Source organism: Zootermopsis nevadensis, unplaced genomic scaffold (genome assembly GCF_977971745.1).
Source record: "Zootermopsis nevadensis isolate Lab colony 2312 unplaced genomic scaffold, Znev_1.0 Znev_ptg000031l, whole genome shotgun sequence".
Taxonomy (NCBI): domain Eukaryota; kingdom Metazoa; phylum Arthropoda; class Insecta; order Blattodea; family Termopsidae; genus Zootermopsis; species Zootermopsis nevadensis.
In genome coordinates, this window is record NW_028259163.1 from 2,150,257 (window position 1) to 2,171,152 (window position 20,896).

General features: G+C 37.6%; 2 protein-coding genes and 1 long non-coding RNA gene across 6 annotated transcripts in view; 1 reads left to right on the top strand and 2 right to left on the bottom strand.

Annotated features, from left to right (window-relative positions):
* LOC110828446 (uncharacterized) overlaps positions 1 to 20,896 on the top strand; it is a 26,642-nt gene continuing 5,746 nt past the window's right edge. The window contains exons 1-3 of the long non-coding RNA XR_015538028.1: positions 1 to 333; positions 8,647 to 8,793; positions 19,070 to 19,201. This is a non-coding gene — a long non-coding RNA (uncharacterized LOC110828446). The remainder of the gene's footprint in view (positions 334 to 8,646; positions 8,794 to 19,069; positions 19,202 to 20,896) is intronic.
* Positions 1,000 to 12,419, bottom strand: LOC110828442 (excitatory amino acid transporter). Of its 4 annotated transcripts, XM_022061184.2 has the most exons (11): positions 11,699 to 12,417; positions 9,380 to 9,505; positions 8,665 to 8,872; positions 7,616 to 7,658; positions 6,921 to 7,030; positions 5,568 to 5,714; positions 4,767 to 5,000; positions 3,596 to 3,790; positions 2,762 to 2,896; positions 1,757 to 1,865; positions 1,000 to 1,310 (listed from the first exon to the last, which is right to left on the bottom strand). In XM_022061184.2, the coding sequence occupies exons 1-11, from the start codon at positions 11,904 to 11,906 to the stop codon at positions 1,149 to 1,151; spliced, it is 1,677 nt and encodes a 558-aa protein (XP_021916876.2). In that variant the 5' UTR covers positions 11,907 to 12,417; the 3' UTR covers positions 1,000 to 1,148. The 4 variants fall into 4 exon arrangements, with proteins under 4 accessions (XP_021916876.2, XP_021916877.2, XP_021916878.2 ...); XM_022061185.2 differs by lacking the exon at positions 5,568 to 5,714 and having other exon boundaries at positions 11,699 to 12,419; XM_022061186.2 differs by lacking the exon at positions 1,757 to 1,865 and having other exon boundaries at positions 11,699 to 12,419.
* Positions 15,185 to 20,788, bottom strand: LOC110828445 (mite allergen Der f 3). The gene is made up of 7 exons (XM_022061190.2): positions 20,229 to 20,788; positions 19,574 to 19,659; positions 19,076 to 19,164; positions 18,268 to 18,409; positions 17,856 to 17,972; positions 17,183 to 17,335; positions 15,185 to 16,053 (listed from the first exon to the last, which is right to left on the bottom strand). The coding sequence occupies exons 1-7, from the start codon at positions 20,278 to 20,280 to the stop codon at positions 15,907 to 15,909; spliced, it is 786 nt and encodes a 261-aa protein (XP_021916882.1). The 5' UTR covers positions 20,281 to 20,788; the 3' UTR covers positions 15,185 to 15,906.

The window sequence follows — 20,896 nt, forward strand, 5'->3', positions numbered from 1 at the left end:
AGAACAGAATTTCGTGTTTCTAAGTAATCTAACAGCATTGCTTTGAAATATAGTGCTGTAAAATGAAAATGCCGCACTGTAATTTGGTGGCCAGTTTCTTATTATTCTTACGATTGTTATTGTTTGTAGGGTTATGATGTTGATTCCGGAAAAGTTATGTCGATTGCAATCGATTTCCGTAGTCAGTTTTGTTATAAAGATACAAGACTACATTCCGTGCATACAGTATTGGTTGGTGGTGCATTATTCCAGTTTTACGTGAAAAGTGGTATCTTTTAAAATAACTATCTGCACATCATGCTAGAAAATCTATCAGGAAGTATGTTTCAAAGTGTAAGTACCGTTTACATTTAATGGGTATAAAATACAATTATAATAAAGAGTACACAAAGCCCTGAATTAGATTGAAAAAACATGGCCAGTAAAGTTTTTTATGGTGACTGAATAACACCTGAGTATAAATTCTGTTTGATGTTAAATTAAAGCACTGCCAGATTTTCATACGAGTATATTTCATTCTAATTTCATACTTATTACGCTTAATTTATAATAATATCCATTAATTCAGCCACTTCAAATACTAGTGCTATTTATCAATTCTAGGCTACTAAGGAGGTTGAGGACAAATGGAGGACATGGGCCCCCTAAGATGTTACATATGTATCATATCGATCATTATCACTTATTAATACTTAAATAAAGTAAAATTGAAGATAATTCTGTTGAGCATACTTCCATGAGCACAAAGACATATCATTGTTATCATTTTTAATTTTCTACTACAAAACCTCAGAAGTTGTTAAGAGTCAACGAATTTATCAGCACCAATTATTTCAAATTTCCCAGGTTGAAGCTCAGTGAATGATAATGATAATAATAATGAAACGTGACTTCAGCCATATATATCTTACTGGAGTAGGTTTGAAATGTCTTCAGATATTGTAACCTGCCAGATAATTTCTTGATGTGTTTATGTGCTTCAAATTGAACATTGCAACATTCTTCAGTATAGTTTTTTTTATTTGAAACTAAATATTTATTTCACTTATTACACAGATTAACATCTTATACAAAAGCATTCTTTGGCAATCTAAATTTTCTATATACAGTTATTTTGATTGTCTTCAGAAAATAATGACTAATATAAATCAATGGTTTAACATGAATTTCTTTTGCAAATTCTTCACAGCGCCATTTGTTGGTACAGTTGTCTCTATTTCTAAAACTACATCTTGTGTTTCCGAGGGCTCGCTGAAAGCATTACACTGCATTTGTGGGTTGTGTCTGTTTGATGCTGCCATTTGTACTTCCTGTAAAACAAAAATTTGCTCTATAATGGATTCAGGAAATCTCAAGTTACACAAAAAATTAGAAATGGATGCTATATCTGATACACTTATATACTTTTATGATGTCAATTTGTCAGGTGAGAACACGAATGATAATCACAATAATCCTTCAACTGTTTTACAAGCCATTACACTGGGCTTACTGTAACTAGAAGCATTACAAAACCTTGCATGAGTGAGGGCACAATAGTATTGAACATGCGTACAGTCGTCTAGCGTACGTCACCGATTCTCGTATAACAGTGGCTTATAAATAATTAGAAATGCTTTAGAAATCTAAATCCATACATAATATTTTTTAATATTTGAGACAGTGTTAAGAATTTATTGTTTGTTGTTAATTAGAAGAAGCTTTACTTGTAATGTAGCAGACGGGTAACTGTACAAAAGTTCATTTGTGTTCTAACCTGATAGATAACTGCATCTGCAGCAGTTAACTGCTCTTTTGATAAGTGTTCGACAATGGCTGCCGCGTAGCAGTCGCCCAGCATGTTGTTGGTGGTTCGGATTCTATCTCTGTGGAAAAGAGGAATTTAAAAAAATCAGTTGTGTAAAAGTTTTTACATTGTTTTAAAATATGACCAAATATCATGGTCGAGTGGGTAGCCACTCATGCTTCGTAATCGGAAAGTTCCAGGTTGGAATCTTGGCCCAGAGACAAGCTATCCTGACTGAGGATTTTTGTGATTTTCCTCAGTTCCTCCAGGAAAATGCTGTGATAGTACCTTAAATTAGCACATGACCGCTTCCTTACACATCCCTTCTAATTCATTATTTGCTATTATATTTTCATTTGATGCTGTATAGTCTGAGTTACTGAAAAAGTGTTGTTGAATAAACTACACATAAATATAAAATATGGTCTTTTGTTCAGAATGGTTGAAGTTCAGCTGCTTGAAAATTGAAATACTAGAGGAAATGTTCAGATCATAGACAGATGAACTGAATTAAGTGACATATTTAGAAAATAGCACCCAGGTAAAAATGTATTCTCTTTTTCTGTTTTGTTATTATAAGTAAATTAAAATGGTTGTCATGTAAGGAAGTGCCCCTACAAGATTTGTGTCAGGCTAGTTTTAAGTTCAAGATTTGATTTAATTTGTTTCAAGTCTTCAAACAGTTGTGAAGAATCAGTGCAATCATATGGATTATAAACCCAGTCATTAATTAATTAAAATTGTGAGTTGTATTTAGTCACAGTCTCATGTAAATTCTTTTACGCGTACAAACAACAAGGAGATCAGTCTGTGCAAAGAAGCAGATTTCACACCACATACAGTTCTCAAATGGGGCTAATCATTACCTTCGAGTACATCTTGCACTCGGTGAGACTGTAATAGCTTCATTAAGTTGAACTGGTCGTTCTTATAGGTTATGTTCTTGAGACTCATATAAATGAGGCTGATACTCACACAAACCAATCAATTGCAAACAAGAGAGAGACTTCTTGTGTCGGTGCATCTATCGTTGATAGTACCATAAAAATTAGTGCAAGGGCTGCACTGGGTACACTAGCAGAGGAAAAGCTTGCTGCTGTCGACACTAAACTATACACACAGAAAAAAGTGCATGTTAACTAAATTAATTTCACTGTATGATAAGATGGGGGTAATATGGTCTTATTACAGTGGGATAATTTGTAATGGTGAGTTGGGAGGAATGGAAGAGAAAGAGGTTGTTCTTCATTGTAGGAGGATGTTGCAATCAGTAAAATTTTGGGTGATTAACCCTTTAAAGGTTAGTTTATGACTTAACACTGGTTTCTGCATGATGTTGGGAAAAAATTACATATACTGGCACCATTAATTTAGGAATATGATTTTGCTTTGCTTTAAAATTTGTACATATGTAGTTTTTTAAACATTCAGCAGCACATAGTACTAGAGGCAATGAAGTAGAACTCAGGCTGTACTTTTACAGAGTTTGACGTCTCAAGAAAATTAAAATTTATAGTCAAACTAGTCAAAAGTTGGTAGATGATGAGAACATTTTGAATTCTGTTCTGCATTCCGTAGGAGAAGTAGAGAACAGTTTTAATCTTTACTTTTAAATTATTTAATTTCGTCCTTCGAATGTGCATTAGGCCAAATGCAAAGTGATGCATTGGTCGAGAAAATACTAAAGTGTCTTTATAACTTAACTGAAGAAATGGTCATACTTCCTCAAGAAGATATTTGTGTTCTTTGTGAATAATCAGCGCAATATTTTATGATAAATATTGGTGGGTCGAACAGCATTCAACGTACCAGACTGTAATTATTTCTCCTGTACTCAACTGCATTTCGTTCATTTGTGCTATGAAGAAAGATGAAATGGCAACAAACATTGCTGTGCCATCCATATTGATGTTGCAGCCAATCGGTAGGATGAAGCGAGATATGCGTGGATCTACGCCCACTTTCTGGTCCATGCATCGGAAAGTGACTGGAAGAGCCGCTGCTCTGTGGTCAGAACATATAATATGACTTAATAATATAGCGCACGTGTTTTATGTCAGTTGTATGTCTGAAATGTGAAAACCATTGAAATATTTTATTCAAATAAATTATGTTTAAAAAAATTATTTTACATAGTTAAACAGAGGTATTAAACAGTTATTTCATTATAATCTTAATAGATGCAGGTACAGAATTTATTTACTGAATAGGAAGTTCAAATTATTGATTGTGTCCCACACTGGTGAAAAATACGCTTTGTTGTCCAACACACAGTTCTGTATATAAAAGTTGTAGATAATGGTTTCCTAAATTCTTTTCAAACATTCCATGAGTGTAATGCATAATTAGTAGACTACATTATTTATATTCATATGTCTACGTATCTTTCGTTGGTGTTTATTTGTAAGGGAGAGGTTTAAAAAGTTGTGTGAATTGCATAAAATGACTTCACGAGTAGGATGTCTTGTCTCTCTGTTGTACCGCACATTTTGTCTTTATTAGGTTGATTAAGTTTGGTAAAGTATGTGTCAGGTGACATCAATTTCAGTCGGTGAAAGATCTTTGTATTCATTTATTTTTTATTTATTTAACGATGCTGTCGGTGGCTCAGACTATGTAGTGTCATATGATGGGATGAAGAATAATTAATGTATTATAAAGGATATAGAAGAGAGTGGTGGTCTAATTTAAGTATTATCATAGAATTTGCCTGGAGAGACTGAAGAAAACCACAAAAAATCACAGTCAGGGTAACCAGTTATCTGGTAGGAATTTTAACCTGGAACCCCCTGAATAAGAAACAGCAGTGCATACCGCTTGGCTCGGACTGTATTAAACATGTTATCAGCAGTACAATATTCAATAGCTCTTCTGGTTTTTTATATATCATACATTTGTGGCATACGTATGAGAGGGTAACATTACATGTTTTGCGGGCATGTAGTCTGGAGGAAGGTGATGGTGGTGACTTGAGACTCACGTTGATGCTGTAGCAAATGCTGTCAGGGTTGCCTGAATTAGCCCCCAGTAGTACTTGTACGGGTTACGGCGCACAATGATAAAATAGATCAGCTGCATTATTACGAACTGGTACAGGAAGACACCCAGTGCCACTGTAAATATGAACCAGCCCACCTGCTGCAACACTAGGCCGAGGTCTCCCACAGATAGGATCTTTCCACAGATAACACTGATGATACCCACTGGTGTTAACCTGGAAACAGTTGCATTAGACCTTTGTCGGATTTTGAATTATCAATCAGCAAAACTAGGTATATTTTATTATAATGATGAACTTAAAAATTTGTACTCCTCCCCCAGTATTGTCAGGGTGATTAAGTCGAGGAGTCGCATGGATGGGACAAGAGGTGTGCACCAGGTGTTGGTTGGGAAGCCTGCGGGGAAGTGACCGCTGGGGAGACCTAGACGTAGATGGGAGGATAATGTCAGGCGGGATCTGTGGGAGATAGGAGTTGAAGGAGACTGGATTTTGTTGGCCCAAGACAGGGTCCGGTGGAGGGCTTTGGTTAATTCGGTGATGAACCTTCGGGTTCGGTAAGCCATTTAGTTAGGTATATTTTATTACTTGACTCCAGGTGAAGTATTTTCATTGAAAACATAAAAATCATTCATCTTAACAAGAAAGTAACTTATTCTCTGGAACCTGAAATTTTATTACCCTCTTCACAAATATCCATCACTGGACCCGAACTTGAGCCAGTTGAATCCAGCCCACACTTTATTTTCAATGCGTTTTAATATTATGCGTCTACTTTCTTACCACATCACCCCAGAGACCATCCTCATGACAACTTCTTCAATTATAGTGAAGAACTCAACAACAATGTTTGCCTTTCTGCCCATTGTACCAAGTATTGTCCCAAATATGAGACAGAAGAAGATAATACCCAGAGTATTGGTGCCAGACCTGAAATAAATATAATTAGACCTCATTTGTTTGTTGTTTACTTAATAATACTTTGTCATCTTCATGTTATATAGCATGAGCGTGAGAAATTATACAGTGAATAGGTATTATGAATTGAATAGAGTGTGGGAGGAAGCTGTCAGGGACTATTTAGTCCATTGACACGCAATTTTATATTGTTTGCTTCTACGCCTGTATCAGTGACACAGTTACCACAGTACTGTCTGCAAGTATATGGCATTTAGTTTTATTTGATGGATCCTATTGCGTGTTGAATTTTAGGTCGACAGTCCGTCTACACAGCAATTTTTTATTGTAGTCTCATTGTTTATTAAGATCCAGTACATGTTTGGCCAGGTGGTGGAACAGACAACATCCGCAAGGATCCATGCAAATATGTATGCTATTTAGCATTCATATCTATTCATTTTGACCACTTAAAGAGAACCACCTGAGTGTGACCAGTCAAGGTCGAAACACATAGTGGATCTTGATAAACAACGAGACTGTAACAAAAAATTGTTGTGTTGATGAACTGTCAACCTACATAACATCTTTTGTCTGATAAGGGAACTACGTATTCCAACTTTCATTTATTTGTTTCAAAATAATCCTGTAGTCATCAAAGCTTGGCAGTGGATTTTGATGTAGTATCATCCCAGCGTATCTCTGAACAGTTTCAAATGAGCACTGCCCTATTGTAAATAATTTCTAACCAATACGTCCTAACATTGATAGTTTGTACTGTAAATGATAAAAACGTTGGTGATACAGATTTCCTCAGGATTGGGTCCAGTGTGTGATGTTGCGTTACGCGTCTTGAAATTTAGGAGAATTTTGATATCAGAGAATGGCTTAGTTATTTCTAGTCAAAGAGTGATGAACAGTTTAGGATATTTATTAACATGGAACTTTGTGATTTAGTCTGTACAGGTCACCTAATTTATAACATCTGTAGGGAAATACAGAAGGATGCACATGTGGCTAGAATGTGGGAGACAAGGAATCCATACAGAATTTTAATGAGGAAATCTCTTGGTGAACATCCACTTGTAGAACAAGAATGAGATAGCTTTAAGATGTACCTTATGTTGTGAGGATGGGAGGTGCTTGAGAGTGGCTCAGGATTGCGTCCAGTGTTGGGCTTTGCTATTAGTTGTGCTGATCGCCACGTTTTGTTACCACTTGTAGTTACATCCTACTTACCTGTACTGGATCATCCTTATAGATTCCACATTAGCATCCATTGGCATTGATGTGTTATTTCCAGTGACAGAGTCGACCACCAAATTCTTGGGAATGTACACTGTATGCGCCTGTGACATATTTAGAATATTAGCTGAAATACCTGGTTCATGCCATGGAGCAGACTGAGCCAAAGAGGTCGTCATGTGCCACTTGTTTTCTGTTGCATGTAGTTCATATAGTATATTAACAGATGGCACTGCTATGTAATAACATTTTAATGTGTAATAATGATGCTGTTAGAAAATGGCACTCATAATTTTCTAAAGAAATTCATTTACATTTTTACATACAGATGGACAGAATATTGTTAGTGTAAAAAATTGCTACTGTTTGTAATAAAACCATTTATGAGGTCTGAGGTTCTTACAATGTTGTAGATGTTGAAGTTGGTCTTATGGGTTGTAACACCATGAAGCTGTAGGTAGTATGTTCCTCCAAAACTTTGATATCTACCATCATGTTCACTCATTGTTACAAGCCACAAAATTAACATTAACAAAGCCATTTAAAAACAAATAATCTTATAGATTTGAAACTTAAGATCAATTAATGCCATCAACATGCAGAGCTCAGATTTTAAAACTAGGGGTCACGTGTTTCCCAGCCCACTTATTTATTATTCGGACGCAGGGTGAATACAAAGAGACACGTACCTGTTGAAATGCAGCTTGGAAGAGGTTATCAGGGAACATGTTTCTATTAAAAGAAAAAATACACTGAGTTAACATTTAAAACTGTTATCTTCTATTAATGAATTAAAGCAGCAACTCTACAGTGAGATTTGATGTCCTCGCGACAGTGAAGATTTTGATGTTCGACTTCTGGGTAGTAACGCAGTTTGGACTTTTAAGTAGAACCAACATTTCGCTAGAGTGAGGTCGTTGGGACATGCATAGTTTATAGATCCAGGAGCATTTCTTACTTGTTTTTAACACAACATAAATTTCAGAAATTTATTTGTAAATACTTCAGTAAGTTTTTTTTTAATAACCTAACCTAAATTCAAATAATCCTTACTATAATGCTCTTCTGATTTATCTGTAATCCCATACGTTAAGATTAAAATATGCAAAACTGTAATAGTATCTGTTATGTTATATGTATCCTCCTTTTCCCTGCTCTTTGGGTCTAAACCAGCGTTTCTCAACCTGTGGTACGCGAGCCAATGTTGAGTTGTACACGAACTAAGTAATAAAATCAAAATATAATGTTAACATAAATAAGTTTTCCCTGAACGCAATTTGAATTGTGGTACATTTAGTGTGTTAAATTGGAATTAGTGGTACGCCAGCGAAAAAGGGTGAGAGAATTCCTTCGGGCTAAACAATTCTCCCCGGTGGTGGTTGTTGTTTTTTTCTGGTTTTTCCTGGTGTCCCCCCCCCCCCCAGGACTGTCAATCTGTGTTCTTCCTCGGAGCTCCTGACCAAGTTTCACACCCACATAAGACAAGTAAAATTATAGTGTTGTATACTGTAATCGTATTTTGACATTTGCTGCCGACAGAACAGATGGAATTACGAAAATTGGAAATTTTGATTTTTCTTTTTACCGGACATAAAAGACTTTTGGAATTGCGGTGTTCATGATTTTGAATTTTAATCTTGGAGACTCTTGGATGGAATTAGCATTGGGAGAAAAGTAAATGAAATGCATACATCACAATACAGTAAAGTTATTTATACAGGATGAAGAATTCACCAACCTTCCTAAGTCCATAAGTCCATCGAGGATGTGAGTGTGCCTGTTCACGGATTCTTCCCCAAGGTCAAGCTTCTTGTGGGGATTACCAGGATGTATTAACAGCACCAGGATCGTCCCCAGGATCGCGTTGGTGAGTGACGTCAGTACAAAGTAGATCAGAGTCCTGAAGGCGATCTTACCATTCAGACTGACGTTCAGTTTTGCGCTACCTTTGGAGAGTAAAAGCTTGCGTTAGCCAATCGTGTGCTGTTTCGTAGGTTCTTCCTTACTTCTCTTAGTAATTCCTTCCTTTTGTGACTTCTGTTTGATCGGACAACAACACTTTACATATTTTTGTGCTGTAAAGTGTCGGAACATATGGTTTTCTATGCCACCATTTCCAAGAGTAGGTAAACATCCGCGAATGTTGTTTCTCCTATCAGCCACGTGTAGATCCCGTGCGTGCTACATGTTCTTTACATCAGATCTTCTTAGACCTTTTTTTCGCCCTAATAATATTAGGTGGAAATTACAAATTTTTAAGTTTGTCGTCATGTAATTTTCTCTAATCTCGTCTTATACCATCAATTCATGGTCTTCTCTAAGACCGAGAGGAATTCTAATCTTTAATTCTTTTTTTAGATTGTGCACAAGAAAACATGAGTTTATGAACTTAATGATAAAAATAGTTTCTCGTATAATCGAGTAGATAGGTTACTGGGGGTCATTCAACTTACCTGCTATGAGACTGGCAATGATGAGTGGAAGAATGAACAATTTGAGTAGCCTCGTGAACAGTTCTCCGGGATATGAAATCAGGATTACAGCATCCGAACTTAGTTTTAGAGGCCTCAATATGAACCCTGAGGAATAATAACAACTGATGAGATCATTTATCTGTATGCTTGTCGCAGCCGGTAAGGAAGCACGCGATTTGTTCAACCTGTTTAAAGCACAGTGGTAACTATATGTACCACATACTTTAACATTCTTTAACTCTGGATTTTTACCACAGAGTGTATTTAGGTGTTTCGTATGGTTGTCACTGTAAATCATCTCTTCCTGAAGGCACGTGTGTTACGTAAAAACAAATATCATTTCTTTAAGAGAAGTGAATTGAGAACAATAGAGCGAATATTTGTCTTTGACAGCCTAAGTTATTTTTGGCCCTCTCTCTCTCTCTCTTCTTCTTCTTATTTTTTTTTAAAGAATAATGAATAGAAGAAAGATTATAGACTGGATTAATTTGGCTCAGAATGAGAATTACTTGCGGATTCTTGTGCAAATGGTAATTAGCAAAGATGGATGTCTTCTGTGGATGTTGCGCCGCGTAGTCTGGTAGACGTTTTACGACGTCTAAAAGCAAGTCACTGCCTGCAGTATCTAAACGTCGGCCTGTCTTCGTATTTGTCTCCATGAGAACCTAAAATCTCGTCGTGGTAATGAGCTGTAATGGTTTCTGTAAAAATGTGGCGAATTTCTTGGCTAGAAGAGCGTTCTATTAATTTCTTAAGTGGGATTTCTCAATCAGTTAGTTATTCCAACAGAATGACTGAGAAAATCTGCCTTCCCATTGTTTTACATATTTAGGAATAAATTTAATCATATATACACAGAGCTTATTATGTGCACGTGTCTAGGATTATGCAAGTTATCTTAAAAGATGTATATTAAATGTTTGTGTGTGTATACATATTTTAGCACACCCTGTATAATGCAATAAAACAATGATTTATCCATGCGTTACTATAAAGATATAGAATTATGTAACTTGAATGTGGTTTTTTACATTTTAATTTCACATTCGCGTATCGGTTGAGACGTTTTGGAGGTGTAAGATGCAGACATATGCAGTTGCACACATCGCAGAAATGCTACGCGCCATATTAATTTAGTTTAAATTACAACTTTGTACGTATATTCAGTGCACAGCATATGGCGTATAACGACACGAAACTTCTGGACTGTAACGTCGTGTGAACTTCCAGGCGGGCACAAACGCTATGCCTGCATCTTCAGAGCTGAAGATGGTGAGAGTATACTTTCTTCAAAAACGTTATCTACTTACAGATATGCAAGGAATTGCAATTGCGACATTTCGCCGCTGTGATAACCTCAAAACTGGTAACATAACCCTCGCCTTTTAAAAATAACGTTATGAAAAATTAATATTTGTTTTATAATCGCCATATTTTTGTTCTGAGTATAAATACACTCGGAATTGTTTAGTTACGTTTTGCCATTCAGTTGCCTAACTCGGCAGTCGAGTGGTTCGTATTCTGGAGGTCTCGATTTCAAATCTCAGCACGGAGACTGACTGTCCCGATTGAGATTTTCTATGTTTTTTTTTCAGTAACACCATGCAAAAGCAGGGATAGTACCTGTACCTTAAATCAGGCCACTACCGCTTCCATCAACATAATTTCCGATTCATTATTAATTTATTATTCTCTTAGTTTGAGTAATTGACAGCGTCATTAAATAAACAACTGCTACTGAATCAAGTCTAAGGAGTCAATTGGAACTACGAAGGAAAAAGTGTTTTATCTGTACGTGTTTTATATAAAGCTAAATGTTTCATGTTCGTGCAACGTAACTGTTTTTAAAATTATTTATATTTATGGGCCATGAAGGTTAGGTTAGGTATTTTTGTAGAAACATTTCGTTAGAATTTGTATCATATTTTATATTATTCCAATTTACTATGTATAATGACTTAATTTTACATAAGACCAATACATAATGTTCTGCCTCTGTACGTGTTAATGGTAATTGTACGTACCACTTTAACCATCATTAACTTTGCATTTTGCCGATTGAGTTTCGTAAGATTCTGAGAATAATCAGCGGTTATTTTTAAACAGCAATAACCATCTGAATTTTGTATTGCGTGTTTTCTTTGAGGTAAGAACTGTATTTTTTTTTTTTAAATATAAACTCGGATTGGCTTAGGGCTTCGGAGGTTTAAAATACAAGACGGTATTATCAAATGCGTATTGATTTTGCTTTCATCTGAGACTGTACCACATCGCGGGTCATGCAAATGGCAAACTCACCTAGAAAAAGGCTGAAGATCACTCCACAAATAGTCGCAATGAGGAGCAGATTGTCTCTCAGCCATCTCTTGAAGTGTTGAAATCGTCTTGAGGTGATGACGTTTGTTTCATTGCAATTTTTGATAGACGCGTCCCCTTCAGACTCTATCTTGGTGAACGTGTAATGTCTAAAATGCTTATTAGCCTCATTGGTTGTGTTATCACTCATTGTTAATTTAATTATATCTAAAGTAAATGTTTCCTTTGAAGACCGTTCGCTTTGTTTCAATGTGTGTGCAACAAAATGATGAATGTGTGAGTGAAGTTAAGTTATCGGAATAATTTCTGTTCTGAAACCGTTTTGACAAGTTTTTCCCTGTGTCCTTGTGGATTTTTTTTCTTCCGGTTTTCTGTATTTGTTTTGTCAAAAAGGTTTAAATTAAAACATCAGCATCGGGGGAAAGAAAATTGGCGTGTAATGGAAATTCTTGTTAAATTATAGGTTATGAATGCTCTATGCCCGGCGAACACACGCGAATTTAATTGATCCCGATAACAAAATCGAAACAGGTTTTGCAAATTACTCGAAGAAGCGTTAATAACAAAAGTTATGCAAAATAACTGAAGCTGTTAGTGTCGAGGTCTTCAGAACGTAACTGGTGTACGACTGGGGGGCTTGGCGCGTTCTGAGTGTCTACTGTTCGCGTTAGTTGGCTTGGTGTCTGCGCTCCATTGAAGTGATACTTGGAGGAGCTCGGAGCTCGTTACGGCTTGGTTATGCGCAACAGAGCGCCCCAGCAGGTATTCAGCGATCTGGAAAATGCCCTAAACTCTCTCTTCCCTTACCGGAGACTGTTCTCAAGACTTGTTATTGTTGAAACAGTGAATGAAAGACCCATACAAAGTAAATATTAATTGCCTACTGGTACCATACGTTCATTGTTACTTCAGTAAGTATTGACGAATAACAAACAGTGTTAAGTATGTGTTGCGTAACAGTTCTGGGGCGGGCGCTTTGTTGCTGCTTTTAGATTTTCAGTTTATTTATTTATTTATTATTATTTAGTGTTCTGTCTGACGACAGGTCCATATGAACAGGATCCTTCCATCCTTTTCTCGGACTGGGACCTGTTCATATACGTTCTTGGCAGATGATCCAGAAGTGGTTTGCCATTGCCTTCTTCTGTGTGTGAATGCAGTAATTGTTGGGATGCCACGGAGGAAAACTCCGTGTTGCCTAGACCACGGCCTTGCCCAACACAAGTTATAAATTCGGGCACCGCCGGGAATCGAACCCGAGACCCCCAGGATTACAAGGCCAGCGTTCTAACCGCTAGACCACCGTGGCAGCCTATTTTCAGTTTATGAATCCAAAATATGATTCTCCCATACAAACAGCGTAAATTAGGCGAAGACCTCCATTATTACGTTTGACCAAAACTAATCTAATATTTATTGCTTTGTGAGAAGGCCTTTTTGTTTAATTATCACGAAAACGGTGACATGGGAAAAGTGTCCTGGAAATAGTGCGTGCCCCCTTTTTCTGTATAACTTTTATTCGAAACGTGATTAATTGCAATAAATATTCGGCTAGTTTCGCCGTGCATGCACTCTGAAATGCTTTAACGTCTTGGTTCAAAGTGTCCGATACAGTTTTCGTATTTTAACCGAAATTTAATTCGCGTCTATTTTATGATAGGTCGTTTACCGGTTCTCGTGTTGCTATACATGCAGACGGACAGATATATAAAAGTGAGAAGGTTCCTTGTTTTTTCAACTTTTCGTTACGAATGCTCTGATTTATGTGACTGATGTTGGGGTTTCTCTGTCACAAAATTTGGCGTCGCTTTCTCCGCTATGAATCAGTTTACTTCGTTTCTGTGCTGCGGTGTTCGCTCCATTGTCACTGTGCGCGAAATGGAGAAATGTTATTTTTAAGGGTAGTACCGAGCAGAGCATGCGCAGAACGTGTCATTCTGACCACTACTCCTGGACTCCCTTCCACCAAGATAAATGACGCTGACGGTACCAGCCAGTAGTGTTGAATCCGTGGTATTGATTGAAGACTCCCTCTTCCAGAGGTCGCCCCCCCCCCCCCCAAATGGAGCGCTTGTTCCTGTGAGACGTAATTTTGACTCCATAATTTTCGGTGTGAATTTGTATTTGGGCATGAGGACAGTTAAACAAAATATTTTCTTATGGCCTTGAAAGAAAATCCGGTGATTGAAGCAGGTTAGCACGGCATTAATGCAACTAATTTCACGACGTTAGTGGCTCAGACTATGTAGCGTCGAATGACGGTGATTAATGAACTGGTAAGGATGTGGAAGGAAGCTGTCGGACCTAATTTATAGCACTGACTCTGCTGAAGAAACCACGGAAATTCTCAGTCAATATTGATGGTCTCCGGGTCTAGATTTGAAATCGGGACCTCCCGAATACGAATCAGGAGTGCTAACCACTCATCCTTGTCATTCGGTGATACATGTCGTCGCATTAGAGGTGATTTATGATTCTCTTAATCGTATTTAATTTCACATACTTTGCAAAACAATCTTTATCACTTATAAAGATAACATTGAAAAGCGAATAACGACTGAACGTAACCTTTTTTTTACGTATTTTGATTAAGTTTCATAGATCAATCAACCTGCACAAGTGGCTAACGAAGATTGCTTTAAACTTATAATACAGTCCATTGTAATTTCAAAATATGTCATTACAGATATTCTACAAACAATACGGTAATCAGTCATCCATTATGGACACCATTAACTGGGCCCATTAAATGATTACGTTAAAAATAGGATACAGTCCATAGTAATTTTGAGTGTCATAACAGATATTCTACAAACAACGCGGTAAACAACTTTCTACACCATTAACAGGACTCGTACAACGCACGGAAATTGTATTCCCGTACCGAAGTGCACATAATATCCTCATGTGTTCTTTGTGGCGTGCTTTTTGAGGTATTATACCTGCCTTTCCCCGAGAAACTAATTTACGAATTTAGAGAATTTATAAATATTCCAATTTGAAGAACTGACTTTTCTTAATTAAAGCTAAAACACTCCTACATGCACGATCACTTCGGCTTATTCCCACTTTACCATAGTAACCATGGTAAACATTCAAGGTACGCATAACAATGGTCGCCAATGGTAACCATGATGACCATTGTGAACAAATATCCCCAGCATGGACACCAGATCGCAGCACCTCATTGTCCACCTTACGACTTTTCACGTCCGTCATTTTGTTATCACCGCTCGTAGGATATTTAAAATTACGATTTTGAGGTCGTGCAGAATGGCACAACCTCCATGCCAAATTTCATCCAAATCCGTCCGTTGGTTCTTTAGTTGAATCGACTTGACAGACGGGCGGATAGACAGACACGATCAGCCCACGATGCATTCGTTCAAAGAACACGCAATCTCATTTACAAAGAGATATATAAATGCAGGAAAATTTGCGTCAACATACGAATATATACGAGATATATAAGCGCTGTGAATTTTATCCACATGAGATTTTATTTAGTGTTGTCCAACTTTACAATCCAAGTTTAAAATGCTCTTATGTTTATTGTGTGGTGGCGCCTTATAGATGTGGGCTATGTTTTCGACGTTTCGGAGACTCTTACTGTCTCCATCTTCAAAGCGAATTGACTAGCAGAGTCCAAATCGTTTTACAACTATCGATTAGTTATCCAGTGTTGATTGAAATCAAGCCTTTTCTGTGGCAGATGACTAGTTGTGTTTGTGGGCATACCCCCCGGAGACAAAGTGAGCAGTACAAATATTTGACATGGACCTTTATGATGTGAATGAAAAATTTGAGGCGTGTTACGTATTAATCCGCGTTCATTTTCTACCTTAAGTTACAGTTCTGTTACTTGTCATTAACTTAACAACCATAATTATTTTAAGATTTCTGCATCTGTTTTCAAATCGGCCATAGCTCGGCCACGAAGTGTCCAAGAATCCATATTTAAAGATACATTCCACGTTTTTGCCCATAACAGATATTTAAGATATTCTTTGATTTTTAATACATATCTGAAAATATAAGTAAGAAGGGTAAGATTCCATTTATTTTGCGAAACATTTCTTCGATGTTTATTTAGTGAGAAGTGTTTGTTTTTTTCTCGTAATATGTCAATAGTGGATGAAATAGTGTTCGGTGGTAGAGTTCAGAGCGACGTGTTGTGACGTCATTGTCGATTAGACTCCAGTCTTCTCAGTGATCCAGTCCCGGTAGGCTGAGACCCGGGTGTACACGGTAGGGTAGCCCTGGACAGCGCATCCGTACGCCCAGGATACAAGACCGACAACCGCCCCGTCTACGAGCAACGGGCCTCCTGAATCACCCTGTGTAAAAAACACAAAAATACATCACAAACGTTTCTTATTCTTTGATTTTTTTTAATTACAGTTTTTATTCAGGCACCGTCTTTCAGCGTTTGTTACCACCGCGCTACTAACACACTGATACCACACCCTAACATGTTTCGGCCATTATTATGTCATCTTCATGGTTATTATTTACATTTCTATTAAAAGTGTTTTTCTTTCGGAAGATTGGAAATACTGACGTGGGTCTTGGTTACTACCAAATCAGTGTAGACATGTAGAATCTATATGATGGTTTGTTCCAAGACAACTGCTAATAGCTCGAGTAGTTTTAAACCCCGTTGGTATACTGTGCCAAAAAACGAGTGCTTGATTTATGAAGAAAGCTGAGCTTGTGGTATTTCCGTGTGTGGGCGTGTCCTCTAATAATAGTAAGCTGTATATAATTTGACCTTACTAGTGTCCAAGATGTATGGAATTCACTGCCAAGGTTCAGGACCCGGTATATTTCCATTAGCCGTGATTCTTGAGGTTTGTGTATTGGTACCTCAAGAATGAGTGGAGTTGTACTCTCACTTCGTCATACATCTTCATGATATTGTGCTTATCAGGCACCAGGGGAATCTTAATTTGACTATGTCTAGTCCATTGTTTAACTTTCCTGTAGAAATACCGTAGATAATAACATTTTAAAAAAATTAATGAAAAAATTAGAGACGCGTTTGGAGCCCTCCGTACAAAAAGAGAACAGTTCTGGCATTACACCAAAAAGGACGAAAACCTAAGAGGCATACTTAGAACAAGGTTTTTGCCCTAGTGATTGCTAATATTAACCATTTACAGTGTACGTAATACGTATTTCGCACAGAAACATCGTCGAATTTTGCTCTGTGTGCGTGTTTTGGCGCCAATGAAGAAAATGTGTCAATGGCTTTATTTGTAAATTAAAATTATTTATTTCGCTTCATCAGCACATCTCGCGCTTTCAAAGTTTCATTGGAAAATCTAAATAGAAAAAACTGCTATGTTGACGTAGTAATGGATCTGAGGATAATTTTAAAATGTATCTTAGGGAAGTGTGATAAGGGGCTGTGGACTGTATTAATCTTGATGATGATAAGGATTTATCTGATGAATCAGTACTTACATTGCATGATCCCTGATTTCCCTGTGGTACATCAGCACAGATATGGCCTTCGTAAATAGGATAGCCAAGGTTGCTGTACACATCGTTGCACTGTTCCTGATTCACAATGTCGAGGTCGACCTTCTGTAGTGTGTTAGGTATAGGGCCATTTTCCTGTAACAGCACAGGCAAACAGGCCCTATAAATAAACATGACATTGTGGCCGATTTCGACTTGACGCGCCGTAGATTTGGAAGAGTTCAGTAACAGAGATAAGGAATTAGAGGGGAGTGTCTACTGCGCCGTCGCATAGTGAGTTAATACGCTGTAAACAGAACTTCGTCTCCCACTACTCTTCCCCTAATTTCTCCTCATGCGCTGCTCAGCGGTCACGTAAAAAAAGTTTGACTGTACTTTAGTATGATTATGGACATTATAATCTGAGTTTATATACGTCCTCTACACGATGTAAATCGGGGTTTGAATTCTGATTGTAACGAATGGATTATTTTCTCAGGATTTAATCCAGTAGAGTTAAAACAGCCGCGTGCCTGGTGATTACTTGGGGTTGTCTGTGGTTAAAATCTGTCGGAGCTTTAATGTAAGCCATTATTTCAGTCTTGCCCCATCGTAGTCATAGATTGAAGCTAAGCACAGATTCAGTTGCCAACAGCCTCTACCTCTCCAAACTTACTTGCAGTCTGCCCCATCCAATGACCGTGGCAGTAGAACCATCAGCTGGGTTTTGTCCCTGGGGTGGCAGAGGAATTGGTTTAATGTTCACTCCATCGATCTCGAAAGGATTTGACACCTGTGAAGAAAATGTATAAATAATTTTTATTTTTTAGTTAGGGCCGGTTTGAACAGAATGTGCAGTGGTTTGATCGAGTCATCTGTACTCGAGATCAGTGACATCTTCAATGATTTGAGTGCAGTTGGTTCAAATAATTATTAAGATGTCGCGAATGCGTGTTGTCACCTTACCCTATCCAAGTATCTGATAAGAACAGATACTGGTACTTCAAAATGGTAAAATTCGAAAGAGATGTGCCCTAGTGACGTCACGAAATTTGTGATTGGAGTGGTTATTTCGTAACTGAATATACCTTAACAACAGCGATGTCATTTTTCCAAGAATCTTCTTCAACGTAACCCTCATGAACAATGATTTCTTCAACTTCATGTCGGGTTCCTCCGTTGTCCAGGTAAATTGTTCCAGCCCAAAATGTGATGCTGGATATAGATGACCTGGAAATTAGGCCAGTGGACAGAGAGACTTGTAAATATATCATAAAAGTTTATGTTTATTTATAATTTAACTCAGACTATACACACAGTGCTCAATGATATGATTATTGTTGAAATGGAAGGGGTCAGAGGGGTATCAGATAAGGGCGCATACTGTCCATTCTAAAAACATTACTTTGTAGCTTCGCGCGGTCTCAGTTTCTGCGTCTGTAATGTTTTCCCCGGCGGTGCCCGAATTTGTAACTTGTGTTGGGCAAGGCCGTGGTCTAGGCAACACGGAGTTTTCCTCCGTGGCATCCCAACAATTACTCCATTCACACACAGAAGAAGGCAATGGCAAACCACTTCTGGATCATCTGCCAAGAACGTATATGAACAGGTCCCAGTCCGAGAAAAGGATGGAAGGATCCTGTTCATATGGACCTGTCTTCAGACAGAACACTTAAAAAAAAAGTACATGCATATGTTTTCGTTCTACCCGCTGACGTAGGCAAAACGCACAGATTCGCCCCGACTACAGTAATTTAAATCTGTTTTGTTTGGAAAGAAAACTTTGTATTGCTGTTTCTTCCTTGTTTTTCCCACGATTTCCTTGCAAGATGGTACTATGTGGATATTTTCGATTGTAATGTTGGTAGGGTAATAATCTGCGTTTTACAGACTCACCCATCAACACAGTGAGCTGCTGTCAACGCCCAGTTTTCGTTCAAGACGGAAGCTCCACAGCTGTGGCTTCTCGGACGTTGCAGTGATAGCTGCAAGAAGAACACTGTTTTCAAGGAAGAATTATAGGTAATGTCTGCGCGCCCAGAGAAGTCCGCGCGGGAGTGGGGGGGGGGGTGATGTTACTGAGCATGCGCACTCCGCCTGTTCCTGTTACAAATAGTCGGACGTGCATTGTGTGCATGAATAGTGTTGTAGAGGTGCGCGTATGTTTTTGTTGAAGATAATAGCATAGCAGTTTATACCCACCCTACCCTATTCGCAGAGGACTTCTTATGGTGCGCGGACAGTAGGAATTAATACGTTTCTAGACAGCAGAGGGAAGGCAAAATTCCGAACTGGATGGTAATAAACATTTCCCCGAATTTAATGTGGTACTTTTTGTTTTCGTAAATGAATGATGATTAATCTTAAGACACTTTTCTGAAATATGTTACTCACTTGACTAGGAAATTCTCCTTGTTCGACATCAACGCCATTGATGATTCTGTTGTCTCGGACGATAGGAATTCTTCGGGCTGTTCGACCTACGATCTCAGGAATACGTATTCTGTTTTAATGTCTGCCAGATATACGAACGTGATTCTGATAATTTATTTTATAAATATTTAGCGATGCAGATATTATTAGATAAATGGATGAATTTACCCAGCGGACAATCTGTTTGAAATAATAGTAATTTTTGAAGATATTTTCATTTTTTATAGTAAAGAAAGACTTGACAATAACATTTTGTTGAATTACAGATGTTTACTTATTAAATATTGTTAGTGTTCTGGAAGGGGTTTTAATTGAACGAATATATTTTAAATGTATACGTACATGTAATACATTTATTTTTAAGTGTTACCACGCTAAATAATTACTTCATAAAATATCTTTGCCAGAAAGGATTTTAATATAACTACCTGCAAATTTAAGTGTCTGTAATGACTCAAAATTTACAACCAGTGAAATTATCATATAATTTTCCTGGAGTTTGTTTCCACAGACTGAGTTAACCCACGATAATTCTCATTCAAATTAATTCGTAATCCGCCAGAAATTCAAAATAGGTACCTTCCGAACAATTCTATAACATACCCACTGCACCAACCTTCGATTCCCACTGCAAACAAAATGGACAGAAGTGCAGTTATTAGCAGCATCTTGGAGATGAGGTTCGCTGAAGTGTGTCACATGTGGTATTTGCCCTCATTTTATACGTTGTGATAAAACTCAAGACATCACTCTGGGAATTCCATTTGACAGTTGATCTGAATACGAAAAAAGATAAATTAAGATGCGATTGTGAAGCATCTAATCTTGAAAGACACAGCCTATCTCTCCACGTCATGTCTTTGTCACTCGCTATCACTTGGCTGGATCAGTGCAGTCACATTGTCTTCTCAGACTATATTTAACAGCAAAGGATCATCAGATATTTCATTACGTAACTGATAGAATTGTGTGCTAGCTTGTCCAAATTCAAAGGTACTTTTAAGGAAAGATAAGATTTTTCCATGGTTTTCACCAGTTGCAAGGCAAATGTATAAGGTTTAGTTCAAAAGAAGCATGACTCGCTTAAACCCAGTAATGGAGGCCTTCAGCGAAAATGATCCTCTTCTCCCAAGTTCAGCCAAACTCCTGGGTAAAACTCACAGACAATCGTCCAATCAGTCATCGCAATGACGAATTCCGTGATGGGATTATCCTTCTACCAGTAGAAATTTCCCTTAGAAAATAATGTTTAAAACTAGTATTCACGCATTTTGGTGATAATAT